This window comes from Pygocentrus nattereri, chromosome 15, assembly GCF_015220715.1.
Source record: "Pygocentrus nattereri isolate fPygNat1 chromosome 15, fPygNat1.pri, whole genome shotgun sequence".
In the NCBI taxonomy this organism is placed as follows: Eukaryota; Metazoa; Chordata; class Actinopteri; order Characiformes; family Serrasalmidae; genus Pygocentrus; species Pygocentrus nattereri.
Window position 1 is genome coordinate 23,385,703 of NC_051225.1, and position 14,951 is coordinate 23,400,653.

A 14,951-nucleotide genomic window follows, 5' to 3' on the forward strand; every position below is an offset into this window, starting at 1 on the left:
TTTATCAAAATCATTTATTTACCCCCTTTTCACAATTGTACGTGTAACAGTGAACGTGTTGTAAAATAAATAATAATAGAAAAGTTCTAGCTACTTCTCCAAACACAAAGAAAAGGCTTTAAGCCTTCTCATTGCACCGAACCACACATTCAGTGTAACTCCACAATAACAATGTCCTTATCAGGTGGGACAGAAATTAACACGCAGTTAAATGTACATGTACATGTAGAGGAGCTACAGAGTTTGCAAATGTGTATTTCTGAATTTTTGTTCTGTTGGTCCTTGAAAGTAAGGCCACCTGAAAGTTAGGGGATAGATGAGGAGAGTATATAGTATAGCAGTAATTTTGAGGTCACAAAAATACTGTATATTTACATTTAGTTCTACACATTTAAATCATGTACAAACCTTTTACATTGGGACTAATGTGACTATACAGGAGTTATGTAAGGAGAACAGCATTAGTTTTTATTTTGTTTCTTTTTTTTAATGAGTGCAAATGCGCTCATCTAGCAAACACTCAGAGATGTACAATGCAAGATTTTGTAGGGCTTTTGTAATTTCACAGTATTATGAGTGAAGAACAGCTGTTGTCCTATGTAAAAAGCCTTGCACATTGTAGCCTATGCAGCCCTAAATCTATCACAAAACAAATGGCTCAAAATCTTACATGGTGCATCTTTAAAGAAAAGTGTTGAATGCAATATATGAGTCATGCTGTCATGGTTGCAATGAACTGCATAGCAAACCCTTGCTGAAAAAGTTTCTGTCCCTTAGTCTTTGAACTTTTCATGGCTGCAGATTGTGGTCTCAAGTTTGCAGCCGATGTATAATCATGTGTTCTATTAAAAGCTGTCTGGTCCCTTCATGTTGGATTCTTTGACAGACTGTGGTCCATTGATGCCTTGGAGAACACATTGGGACGGCTCACAGTATCCGTTAAGGCCAGGAGGACCAGGAGGTCCTGGAACTCCTGGTATTCCAGGTACACCACGAGGCCCTCTCATACCGTCACGACCATCACTGCCATATGCTGGCTGGCCAGGCTCACCTGAGAATGAGAATGAAGACGGGCACACAGAGAGCTCGGTGTGAGTCCTTTTAAGCAACGGGTGCCTTGGCAAAGCAGTCATGTCATTACTCATTTCAGTGACTGTCAAATAAAAAAAGCAAGTTTTAACTCACCTGGAAGTCCTGGAGGTCCAGGTATGCCTTTAGGGCCTTGTACTGTAGGCCCTCTGTCTCCCCTGTCTCCTGTGTCACCTTTATTAGGGCAGGATAATTGGATTATGCAGGAATCATCTGTCTTAAGTCTTAAGATTTTTATCACATCAGTGGTTTTGTAGAACTGCTGTCGTTTAAAGCAATAATGTTATACAGCTACTATTGTAATAAAACCTTTTGTCACTGAAATGTTACCATTATAGGAGAAGGGCATTCCTAATTTTAATAGACAGTTTGAACAGATCATTCCAGTCTCATTCAGTCAGAACTGGCTTTCTGTTAAGTTCCAAAATCTTCTTTGACAAGCAGTACAAACCTTGTATCTCCTTGTATTGAAATTGTCATATTCCTTTAGTATCTATTTACAGCAACTTCCAATAATCAAATTTTTTTCTTCTCTTGTAAAATTACCATTTTGCTCTGATAGCGGTGAGATACTAATCTGTTATAGCCCATCCAAACCACTTTCCTCAGCTTAGTCAAGCTAAATGCAAACCCCTTACAGCACAGCTGGTGGCACATCATATTCATGTATTGGTCAGGAAGTCTGGAATAGTATGCCAGAAAATATTCAGAATGCAAACTCAAAAAGTGTTTTTAATCAAGATTAAACTATAGTTGTTTAGGTCAGCAATATGCCTAGAGCTGGGATACCCAAGGTGTGGCACATGAAGACATTTGATTAGGCACCCCAGTCAATTACCATAACCCCCCCCCCCCCCCCCCCCCGAGAGAACAAATGAATTTTTATACGTCATATAACATTTTTCTCATTTTCAATTTGTAATTTTAGCGACAAAAGTGTAATGTAGTGTAATGTTTAAATAACATTTTAAAAATTCGAACCCTGCCTACCACCTTTATTTCTAATTTGCCCTTGGCCCACTACAAATATTGCCATCGGCCCTAAGACAAAAAGTTTGGTGCCCCTGGTCTGCGCTGCAGCTCGTTTTCTCCTGTTCGTTATTTAATTCCAAGTACTTTTTAAACTAAAATTAAAAGTGATGATTTATTATTAATAATATACATTAATGCAAAAATATTGGGCCATTTCTTCTGGTGCATTTGTTGTAAAGTTCAAACAATTGAGACAGTGAATGTGTACATAATTCACTGTCTCAATAATTTAATCAATGATAGTTTTATCACTGTCTCTGTACTAATAACGGTCAATTTATCTAAATATACAATCAACCACATTATTTTAATTTCAGAAGTGAAAGAAACAAACCAACTTTTAACAGTGTTTCTTTCTGTACCTTTAGGTCCTTTATGTCCCAGAAGGCCAGGAGGTCCTTTAAGCCCCGGTAAGCCTCTTGCTCCAGGGTGTCCTGGGAAGCCGTTTTCTCCAGCAGGCCCTTGGGGTCCAGGAGGGCCAGCAGGCCCTGGCAATCCAGCAATGCCGGACTCTGGCCTCCTCAGACTGGCTGCAAGCTGAGCAAGCTGCTCTGTGATTCAACATATATAGGGATTTAAATACACCACTCAGTCACACTTCTATTATTATAACCTGATGAAATTTGATAGCCCTTTTCTGCTGTATTTACTATATTACCTCATATGACAAACACTGACCTTGCATAACCCTCATGCAGACTTGCTTGATGTGTTGATCTGTTGGTCCCCGACCCTGAAAGACAGTGATACGAGTGCTATAATTCCACCATGTCACTCACTTCTGAATGTGGAGTAAGCATTGCAACAGGGCTTTAGAGTGACCCAAATCTGAGCATGCACAATCACATGATCCACATGAGCAAAATTCTTGATGATAGGCCAAGTAAGGAGCTTTGCACACTAGAAGCCCAGAATTCAGTTAATTCAGTTATTTCAAAATCAACTAATGTAAAGACCAATTCTATATTAATATAACTAGTCAGTCTCGGTATCCAACACCTCTGAACCAAACCATCACAAACACTTAAAAGACATAACAGAAGTGTTGGGAGTTAAGTCAGAGCAAAAACATAGACTGTGGCCATGTTACGTTTTTTTTTACATGCACACATTTCTGCATAAGTTGGTCATTTAGAGGTAAAGTCAGTGGTTTGATGTGATATTCTCTGTTCTAGAGAAACTGAGAGAACTGTTCACAGTGGTTGTGATAGGAGCCAGATGTCTAAAATCTTCATCACAGAAAGTCGTTACAAATATGCTGTCTGATGTCTGAGACATCGTTTTATGCTAGTTCTGAGATGATAATTTAAAACCCCTACAACATGGAGAGGTACATGTAGGACATTGTATGGCAAAATAGTCCTCAAAGAAAACATTTTTCTTTTTAATTCACCACTATTTTAACATAATCAACACTACATATGGAAACTCTTATAATGGACATATATGTAGGACATGTGAGGACATGTAGGTTCACAGGTGTTTTTAGATTAAAAAAAAAAAAAAAAAAAAAAAAAAAAAATATATATATATATATATATATATATATATATATATATATATCACCATTATTTCATACAGAAATCAGACAGTGGTGGACAGTAATGAAGTAAATGTAATTCGTTACTGTACTTAAGTAGTTTTTTTCATGTATCTGTACTTTACTGAAGCATTTCCATTTTGGGTGACTTTTTACTTCCACTCTACTACATTTCAAATCAGTCAAATATCTTACTTTTACTCCACTACATTATGCAAAATCTGTTGTTCTTTTTGGCTTATACATATATAAAAACATATGTCAAAATAGCACAAAGCATACACACCAATCAGGGTACAGAGTGCACTTTGTTGGACATACCAACCCAGTGCAATCCCAGAACTTTGTGTAAATAGGCCACAATATAGAAATATGTACAGATACGCAGTTGTGACTGGCATGTTTCTTTATTCTGAATTTATACAAACACTTTCATTTTATAGTAAATTAGTTTTTGCTAGTTTATGTTTATGAACAGAGACCTACAGATCAATATAGTAAAGGAAACTCAATTGTGAATCTGTGATTAAAGGAAGTTTTTATTAAGCTTAAACTTGTAACTAAGTTGCAAATAAATCTTAAACAGAAACTTTGTTTGTAAAAAGTGTTTTCAGAGCCACTCGGTTCTACCTGATGGAAACTGTTTGCCTTCAGTGTTTTGTGCTTATGATCATTTTAATAAACGCCAGCATCACTAATTAATGACATTCTATTAAAAGACTGGTTTACCAAGAGTAACACTGGAGTATTTTCACCTAAAATGAGTAAATGAAGCGAGTCTTGTTACAAAAACAGTAATAGGACATTAGAGTCATAATTAATCATTTAGTATTTTTACTTTTGATACTTAAGTTCATTTGAAGGCAAAAACTTTTTTACTTTTACTCAAGTGGAGGTCTAAAGGGAGGAACTTCTACTTTTACTGGAGTAATATTTTAGCTTGGCTGTCTCTACTTTAACTTTAAGTACATGTTTTGTGTACTACGTCCACCACTGACATCAGAGTCACAACACACTTGACCCAACTCAGAACAGTCTAATTATGAAGCCTTACATGTGCTGGATCAGGTGTGATAAGGGTATTTGAAACTGGTCAGGAACTGTTGAAGTAAATGACGTACTGGTCGTCCTTGTGCTCCAAGTAAGCCAGGTGCTCCACGGTCTCCCTGCATGCCTCTTGGCCCCGGCTCGCCCGGCGGGCCCTCAAGCCCAACCTGCCCACGTGCCCCCTCTGGCCCTCTATTTCCTGTGTCACCTGGTTTTCCTGTCTGGAAAGTGGCACATGCATACATGGGAAACTATATATTGACATTTTAATCCTAATCTAATTCTAAGTGCAGTTTAAGTGACTGATTTGATTGTTAGGTTTATTTGAATATAATTCTTTAGCAAACAAATTTCTTTAGAATATTTCTTTTTAAAAAAATCACTTGAGTACAATACAGATTTTCACATATTTTTTTATTTTTGCACCACTCATTTTAAGCTTTATGTTCTACTTGAGTGCTAATGGTGCCCACTTGTGGAGAGTCTTCAGCCTGCTCAACATGAGTGAGTGAGTTACATTCCACCACATTTGCTGTTGGAACAAAACCCTATATCTCCACAATGGTAACGTTACAGGAGAAGGAAAAAACATATTTTCATATTTTGGTCCATTCATTGTGAGGCATCTTCAAATTATGTCAAAAACTGATAAACAACAACAATACGAGATACAAGGTTTTGTTCCCACATCAGTGTTATATAAATATACAAACTGATTTGAACAGATTCTAACATTTCAAAATCAGTGCAGTTAAATTACCACCTTCAGATAGATACATTAATGTGTTTTACATCCCTACTTTCCAGCTGTCAGAAAGTGAATTGAAGGGACATATGAGGCCACACTCACCGATCCTTTCTCGCCTGGTTCTCCCTCATCACCCTGTAAGAAAAATTGAACGCGATCATTAAGGGTTACTGTATAACCACACACTTGCACTCAGCATCAGTAACCAACTGGCTGTCAACAGAAATCCTACTACAACAAATACAGCATCAAATACGATAAAACCTACATCCGTTTAAATACATTTTTATTTTGGGTATGGTAATATTACGTACTACATCTCCTTTATCTCCTGGGGTACCCTCCTCACCAGCTGGTCCCTAAACACATGAAAACACAAAACAGATCAAACAGCATGAGGAATAATGACAAATTCTGAACCTATGTTTTAAATGTAAGACAAAAATGTCCAGTTAATGTGGGCTTACTTGCTCGCCTTTTGGACCAGTGAGACCAACTGCACCCTGAAACATTATAAAAGTAAAGCAGTATGTTAAGACTTAAGAAAGATAAGATTACTCATTTGAGTTAGTAAGTCTGTTTTAAAGAAAACTCAAAGGACAAATTTTGCTCTTTTTCTATTTCCCACAAGTAAGAACTCTTAGTTCCATACACACTGGCATTTGTAAGTTTGAAATTGCTGTTTTCAAACCATGTGATATCACTTTGGTTACAGACTAGTGTATAAAATGATTCTATGCTGCTACAGTCATATATAGAACCATGAACATTCAGAGAACAATCTGAATGCATAAAAATGTTTTGCATGGTAAAACGGCTTTTCTCTACTATGGAAAATCTGCTGTTTGTGGTTCTAAGGAGGACTTTCTAAAAGTAGTCACATATAGCAAAAAAGTGTTCTGCTATTGTTGCAAGTAGAATCTTTTTTTGTACTATAGTTATATATAATGTTTTTGATTATACTTCTTCACTTCACTTGAAAGTTGTAAATAAGTGAATAAACTTCAGATGTGTACCAAATGATGACTAGAGCTGTAGAAGATTCTAAAATGCTGCATAATTTATAATACAATTACTATACAGAATTCAATAATTCATATTTCAAAAATGGAGTTTAAACCTCCAGCAAGACAACAAAAGAATGTAAACAGACCATTACAGTAAATTATTTATAATTTTCTTCACCTTAAATATTGAATACACCATTTTAAATGCTTCTTGATGAATAGTTTGTAATAATTAACTCCATTAGTTACTGTATATACAATTATTTTAAAAAATATTATGGCAAGTGAATCCAAAGTTTTGAATCTACTGTCTGGTAAAAGAAATAGCTGTGTGCCATGTTCAAATGGTGAATTCCTGTTTGTTTTTACTAACACTGTGAGCTCTTTTACTGCTGTGTATATTTCTCATTTTGAGTTTGGGGAAGTCCTATTGTTTCCCAGCTGTAAAACTTATACGGCTGGGCTTGATGAGTATCATTGATTTTTACTAAACTCAGGTTTAGTAAAGCAAGAAAAGCAAAAGTGTGTGGTGCAGGAAAGCCCCAGCATTCGGACAATTGCATAGATTAGTAATAGAATTGAAAGTATTGTCAATTTCTTGTAAAGATCATTTATATGCACAAAACATAGGGACGGTCTTTGCAGAAAGCTGCCCAAAGCCTTATGAAAATACAAATTAGATAGACGTATCATGTTAATGTCAAATAATCTTTTCTGAAATATCTATAAATACAGATTGTGAAAATAGATGTTATTAGTGATCGTAGTGATCATTTTCAGCAAATGTAATGAAGCTTCACCACCTCATAATAGTTATAACGGGCTATTTCATGTTGTGACATGATGCTACAGTGTGAAGACTGGTATGAACAAGATAATTAAGTGATAATCTACAGTATGTGTGATTTTCTGGGTGTTGAGGAGGAAAATAAAGTCCAAATAAAGTCATCCAAGACATGATCTTACTACTTTTAACTTTGCTTGTGGTTATTTTGTATCAAATTAGCTCATTATATTGGCAGATAAAGCATATTTCTAAAAACAACAAAATCATCTGCCAATAATTTCACTTAATAAAACACTTGAAACAAGTAGAAAATGCCTAGTAGTTAAATAATCTCACAACGTTCTTAAACTATCTCAAAATGACAAATATTAGATATATCAACTAGATTTAAGATTATTCCATTTGCCAAGATAAGTTTGTTTTGCTGAGTAGACAGTTGCACTATTAAATGCCCAAACCCAAGGTTTATTATGAGCTAACTTAATGGAAATAATGCATAATTATGCTAAGTGCATTGCTGTTTCTGTTAAGAGTGAGAAATGAAAGTGTGGTCACTGTTAGCATGGCATGGCTAGGTCTGGGAGAGCACACTGACATAACAGCATTTTGAGCTACACCAGATATTATGACTTTACGTACATTATGAGGTTTCTTTTGCTACTCTTTATTCCTTTTTTCATATCGATCATTTTCCATGTCTTACCCTGTCACCTTTCTGACCAGAAAAACCAGCTGGTCCAGGAAGACCAGGTAGGCCGAGATTTCCTTTAGGCCCCTGCAGAATACATAAACACACACACATTTATACTTGCAAACTTGCAAACCACATTTACTCAAAAAAAAAAAGAAAAGAAAACATGACTTTGTGAGAGAGGGTACTAGGTGTAGATGTCTTTAGGTGTGTGGATGTGGGTCCTGATTGCCTGATGCCCTCAGTTTGGCTGGTTTGAGGAATTCCTGCAGAACAGAGGGCTCTTTCAGACCCCCCTCCTACTCAGAATATCCCCTTACCAAAGAAAATACTCCTGAGCACCTAGGCCTCAGTAACAACAGTCTATTCATGCCCCTTTACCAGCAGATCACTGTAGTACAGCAGGTCAATTCGTTATAAGGAGATTTCATTACAATTTGGACCAGAAAGCAGATCCTCTGGGCAAACACTACATAAGAATCTGAAAATAAAGGCCAAAACTAACATGTTTGTTATTGTTGCATTCGTTGTTCAACATTTTGACTGTGTAATACTACAATGTCCAAGACTTCTGAGAATACTTTGATACTGGCAGAGAAACAGGATGAATAAACACTGTTTTATACACTTGTATGCATAATGTTATGTTTTTTTGAAGTGAAAATAAGTATACATTCTCTACACACAACTCAATTCCGCAGAATTTATCGTACAGTTACTGTTTATTTGATTCATTTAACTGGGGGGGAAAGCATTAGATGTGACCTGTGTGTGACCCATTTTTATATATATGTGTATAAAGTATATAATAGCAAATAAATATAAATTATGCACTAAAATGTGCAAAAAAATTCCACATTTAATGTCCCTATGCATTAATTTAGCATGTGCTACCTTCACTTAAATGACCAAAACACGTCATTTGACCAGGGGTGTTTAAACTTATGACTTTACCTTCTTATCTTCAGACACGACAGAAATTGTATGCATGTATACAAGCAGGAAAACATATTAGCATTTCTGTAAACAAATTTTGTATTTGAAAGTTAACAGTCTTATATTTGATGATTCTTCTCCTTCTTCTTATTGTTGGTCTTCAATTCAGTTCAAATGTATTTATATAAAACACTCATTGTCAGAAAGTAGCTTTAATAAATCCACATCCAAATCTATTATGTACAAGCTTAGGGTGACAGTAGCAGGAACTTTCTTGTGTCATGAGGAAGTAACACTGAAAGAAAACAAAATTCTTCTACAACAAAACAAAACAAAAAGACTTCTTGTTCTGAGCAACACCAGATAGTGAAACTATAGTTCACTATAGTATCAAATGTGTACAACTTTCCTTTTGTCTAAAACATAGTTGGACTGCCAAGATTTGTTTGGTGTATGATTTTGATTCTTTGAATTAGATAAGATTAACTTTATTATCCCACCAGGGGGCATTTTTTATGGCAACTCAACACTGCATGTCCTATAAGAACCATCAGACATACACATACATCAGACAAACAACCCAGACAAAATAACACACTTTCTTTAGAGCTATGAAGTCTGTGCCTCCTGAAGGCCTTTGGGTTTCACAGAATGCCAATACTTGTTAGCTATATTAGCTTTGTAGTGAAAAAAAAGCAAATCAGAGTTTTCAGTATTAGATTTTTAGATTATTTTGTGGGATACTCACCCTTGGACCTGGCTGTCCTTGAGGCCCACCTGGACCCCTCTCTCCTCTCTCACCCTAGAGACAGAGAAAAATAATGGGAGAACAGTACATATAGTAGTGTAGAGTAGAGTAGTGGTCTTTTGTCTGCTATTTACAGTGATGTGTACATGGAAGCATACTCACTGGCCCACCTCTTGGTCCTACTGGTCCCACCTCCCCCTGTTCACCACGTTCACCCTACAATCAATCAAGCAACACGGGTTTAATAATTTAGCAGGTGAGGAAACATCTACCACTGAAGCCATTCTCAAACCATTCTCCACTCCTCTAACAGATGAGCACATTGTTTATCCATCTACCAGCTTTTAGTGGTAGACTGCACTCACTGTTTTGCCATTGTTCCCAATTGGTCCTGCCACACCTGGATCGCCAGAGTTTCCCTACAGCACATAGGACAGACAGCCTTAATGTTATTACAGGGTACCACATCATATCTGCTCCCGTAAACACATGTTATCACTATTTACTGAGAAAGGCTTATGAACATGTTCGTGAGGAACATAACCAAGTTTTGTCTAGTATCAGACTCAAGTATTAGTATTTCCAAGACCGTCAAATTACTTTTGATGATCTACCTTTGTTCCACTTTGGCCCTTTGCCCCTGGAATGCCTGGCAAACCCTAATGGAAATGAAGATAATGACCAACACAGATATTAAAGTCTTTTTATTCTAAAAACAAACATTTATCATTGTAAAGTGTGTGTAAATCTCTGTATATCTAATTGTGTGTTTTTGAGAAGTCATACTTACTGGCAGGCCTTGAGAGCCGACATCACCAGGAGTGCCCACTTTTCCAGTGATACCCTAAAACAGCAAAAGCCACAGACATGAGAAACACCTCTATGCAAAAGTGAAAAAAGACCCCATTTTGGTTTATGTTTCTGATTTTAGTCATCATTCTACAGACAAATAACTTGAATCAAATTATATGTTCTGTTGTTACATAGTTACATAGCACACATGCTATATAGAGAACACACTTCTGCACATTTTACTTTACATTGTTTGCTAAATAAATAAAATCACCTGTGCAAAAGAGATGGCTTTTTTTCAGTACATTAAACAAAAAATAGAAATTGTGCACTTTGCTGAAAAATAGCATATTTACATTTTTCCCTGTGGAACATGTTCTTTGACTCATTTCACTCAGGGTGTTGAAACCTCTGTATATGGCTGTATATATTAGTGTCATCACATTACCTTAACCCCTGGCATTCCCGGGATGCCATCACGAGCATCCACTCCTGGTAAACCCTTTGGGAAAAACACATGAATGAGCAGTCTATTTATTAGTATTTCAGCTTATTGATATAATTCTATTTTATGAAAAATGCACTTACAGCTTCTCCTTTAGATCCAGGTAAGCCTAACATGCCTTGAAGCCCCCGAGGTCCCTTAGTAGATAAACATCACATTGTGAAATAAGCCAAACAGACCAATAAATGTTTTTTTAAATGATCATATTCAGCATTACCAAAAACAAGCAATTAGACATAAAGATAAAAAAAAAATTCATTAGTATAGTGACATCCTGCTCTGAAGGATATTGCTAATAAAGAGTAATTACACTTCTAAAACATCCTTAAGTCAAGTCAAGTCAAGTTTATTTGTATAGCGCTTTTTACAACAATGTTGTCACAAAGCAGCTTTACAGAAGTTTGAAAACACACAGTTACAACATATATCCCCCAGTGAGCAAGCCAGAGGCGACGGTGGCAAGGAAAAACTCCCTCAGTCTGGAGGAAGAAACCTTGGGAGGAACCAAGACTCACAAGGGGAGACCCATCCTCCTCTGGTCAAACAGTGTTTACAATTTAATAAGCTAAATGCCAAAGAAAAGCTAAGAGTTACTTAACATAGTATCAAAAGACACAGTTACACAAAAACATAAGGTACAGTATGTCTCTCAGACTGTAGAAAACAACATAAATTGAGGCTTTCATGTTTTGAAATGGTTGTTTGTGGATATGTGAGCAACATCTTGCCCTATTAAATGAGCTTTTATATATGATATTATATTGTGCTGTACTTATTGGTACTCACTTGAACTCCTTTTGGTCCAACCTCACCCACTTTTCCTCTTTGCCCTCGATCACCCTGGCAAAGACAAATAACACTTAATAATAAAGCCATTTATTCCAGTGAATTAGTAAAAATATTCCAAATATATGATGTTCAAACACACGGCAGAGGAACGACAGAGTAATAAAAGACAGGGGCCCAGTGCTGCTGGACCATCTAAGTCAATCTAAGACAGTTGAAGAACACTACACTGACCACAAGACACTTTCGTGATAGTGAGTTTATATTCTACAAGTATTAATTAACCCCTTGATGCATATTTTGGGTCATGCCATTGACAAACATCTAACAAAATATATTCTGTTATTCAGTTAATGTTAATAAAATGTTTTGACAGTTTTACCTTATCATAGTAGTTTGCAGATTAATTTGTAGGCACTTTATCATTGATATCACTATGCAAAAAAACTGACAAGGTGCAATGTTAGAATAGATAATGAATTATGATGACCTAATGCAATTGCACAGTAAACACTAGTATTTGTAATGATTAGCAGCAATCAAGAACTCACTCCAGGTATCCTCCAGATTTTTGCTATATAGAATCATGAACTGAGAGTGACTTGAGATGCATACAAATGCTTGACAAAATCTGCTTTTATGGGTTATTACCATATATTTTACTGTATAGGGTCAAGTAAAACATAAAGGTTGAAAGAGGTTATAATAGAGTCTTCACATAAACTATAATTCAGCCAAGTTCTTGTCAAAAGTTGGAGTTCATTGTGACAGACCAGCGAACAATGTGATACTGAACGTGACACTTACAGGGGCGCCTTCAATCCCCTGAGGACCCACGTTTCCATCCAACCCACGAGGACCCTGTTTAGGAAAACAATTTCTAGACATTTATATCATGTTAATGTATTGCTTTGTGTATTTCTTAATATGGTGACCTTTTGACCCTTACCCTGTCACCTTTCGGACCCAAAATGCCGGTTATCCCCCTCAGTCCCTGTGGACCCTAAAATTAAGCAGACATTTTCACAGTGGATGAAAAAAGTACTTTACAAATGAGATGTGTATCCGGATTGATGGAAGACAGCTGAAAGGGTTCAGAATAAAACATCTAAAATTCTCTATGGAGATTTATGTATGAATATGAATATGGAGACTTTGTAGTTGGCACTATATATATATATATATATATATATATATATATATATATATATATATATATATATATATATATATATATATTACACACACAGCTGCTTTCCAGGAGAAGGGAAAAACCTATTTTACTTTTAACCAGAGTTTTTTCCTAGTCATTCTGGGCCAGTTCTTTTGGTCCATTCATCATGTAATTTACACACGATGTAAAAAACAACAGGCCTTTTCAAATTATATCAAAAACTGAAAAAACATCAAAAATGGAGATACGAGGTTTTCTTCCAACAACAGTGTTATATATCCGAACCCAGATTCATCTGTCAGACTGCCAGTTCTTGAAATCTGACACACTGACCAGGCTGAAAAATGTCATCCTATGACAATGTCTTATTAAAAACCACAACGCTCCTCAGTATGACCCAAGTTTGTCTACATCTCGTTTATCATCTTATCCACAAAGGGCTGGGGTGCTACAGTGTTTCATTCTCACCAAGCAAGAGCACAGCTGACTTATGGACCATATGGGCAGCTACTGTTTGGTTGAAAAAATTACTTGCAGCTACACCTGTCCTTTTAGAATAAGACTGAGCACCCCTGGTCTATACTGAGTGCATGGATATATGCCTAATTTATTGCATTTGTTAACAAGTAGTGCAGCTAAAACAGTGGAACCTACTAATTAAGATTGTCCACATACTTTTGTCTATGAAATGCATAAATGCAGTTTTATATACAGGAAAGATAATGGCTTTCCTAAAATAGATGTGTGTGATAGAACACAGAAACAAATTACTGGTGGTCCTTGTGCTCCAGGATCTCCAAGGGCTCCCTGCTCTCCCTCTTCACCCTAAGAGAAAAAAAAGAATAAAATATTTAACAAAATACCAGCAATGACACACCAATGTTCAGCCACTAGTTCCTCATCATCTCCATGAATTATGAACTACTGCTCTCTGTCTAAATTAAGGCAATATAACTGATAGTAATATGTCAAACCCAGGATGTGCTTAATTCCCACAATCAGAAACTGAAATATGCTAAACTGAATTTATTGTACTGTATTTACCTTATGGCCTTGTCTTCCTGGTTCACCAGATTCACCTTTGATACCTTTGTGGCCCTGCATAAAAAAGTTAACATCAAAATCAGTGTCAGCTAAGGATCACTAAAGCATCACTGTTTGGAGCTTAGCTAAATTTTGGTTTTGAGACAGGGGAGAATTGATCTGTTTAACTTACCTTCATACCTGGTAGTCCGCTGTAGCCTGAAAGCCCACTTCTGCAGGCATTTGGGCACTAACAAAGCAGAGCCAAGAAACTGATTACATCATTTCAAATCATGTAAATTAATTATAAACAGTAATTACAGTGTCCCAGTATTATTAGCTTGGTGGAAGATTGTCTTTTTAAAAATCAAATCTGTATTAAACACATGTATATTAAAACTAAGCCACAGGGGGGTGAAATCAGGTTAAGATTAAGATACCACCTCTACATTGTATATCATCACTGTCAAAAACTAATATTAATTTTTCTGTCTCTCATATCATTTGAGTTAGGGTCCAGCACCCCTGTGACCCATAAAGATAAGTGGCTTAGAATATGTGTGTGTGTGTGTGTGTGTGTGTGTGTGTGTGTGTGTGTGTGTGTGTGTGTGTGTGTGTGTGAGTGTGTGTACATCATTTGAGCATCTGCCCTTTACATAGTGTGAAATTTCATGACGATTCGACCAATACAAATGATCCAAAATGGCTTGGAATAAAATTTCTTTACATTATGAAAAGTAGAGACGCTGTTTGCCCTCTCCTGCAAAGTTACCATGTTACCAAACAAGACACTTGTTGTTCATACAGCAATAGCATGTCTAAATTGAAATCACTTCAAATGCAATGTTTCCCCCAAGCTGTTATTTCTGATACAGGCATGTTATTTCAATGAGACTGACTCAATGAGACAGAATACAGCAGCAGTTTTAGTTAAGATGCTGTGCAATAATAATAAAATGTAATAATCAGAAAACATGAGAATTTCTTACCAATTCCTCACCATTCCAAACCCCAGGGGGACCCTAAAAGTGTTGAAAATATTAATA

At 36.3% G+C, this 14,951-nt stretch overlaps 1 protein-coding gene across 1 annotated transcript in view; it reads right to left on the minus strand.

Moving 5' to 3' along the window:
* col9a1a (collagen, type IX, alpha 1a) overlaps window positions 1–14,951 on the minus strand; it is a 24,064-nt gene continuing 9,113 nt past the window's right edge. Inside the window, exons 11-33 of the mRNA XM_017716644.2 lie at window positions 14,895–14,927; window positions 14,099–14,155; window positions 13,927–13,980; window positions 13,654–13,707; window positions 12,658–12,711; window positions 12,516–12,569; window positions 11,709–11,762; window positions 11,006–11,059; window positions 10,866–10,919; window positions 10,416–10,469; window positions 10,240–10,284; window positions 9,991–10,044; window positions 9,788–9,841; window positions 9,626–9,679; window positions 7,954–8,025; window positions 5,924–5,959; window positions 5,771–5,815; window positions 5,559–5,591; window positions 4,783–4,929; window positions 2,800–2,854; window positions 2,484–2,672; window positions 1,186–1,263; window positions 1–1,051 (exon numbers count right to left, since the gene is read on the minus strand). Coding sequence (XP_017572133.1) covers window positions 846–1,051; window positions 1,186–1,263; window positions 2,484–2,672; window positions 2,800–2,854; window positions 4,783–4,929; window positions 5,559–5,591; window positions 5,771–5,815; window positions 5,924–5,959; window positions 7,954–8,025; window positions 9,626–9,679; window positions 9,788–9,841; window positions 9,991–10,044; window positions 10,240–10,284; window positions 10,416–10,469; window positions 10,866–10,919; window positions 11,006–11,059; window positions 11,709–11,762; window positions 12,516–12,569; window positions 12,658–12,711; window positions 13,654–13,707; window positions 13,927–13,980; window positions 14,099–14,155; window positions 14,895–14,927 — 1,590 coding nt within the window. The 3' untranslated portion in view covers window positions 1–845. The remainder of the gene's footprint in view (window positions 1,052–1,185; window positions 1,264–2,483; window positions 2,673–2,799; window positions 2,855–4,782; window positions 4,930–5,558; window positions 5,592–5,770; window positions 5,816–5,923; window positions 5,960–7,953; window positions 8,026–9,625; window positions 9,680–9,787; window positions 9,842–9,990; window positions 10,045–10,239; window positions 10,285–10,415; window positions 10,470–10,865; window positions 10,920–11,005; window positions 11,060–11,708; window positions 11,763–12,515; window positions 12,570–12,657; window positions 12,712–13,653; window positions 13,708–13,926; window positions 13,981–14,098; window positions 14,156–14,894; window positions 14,928–14,951) is intronic.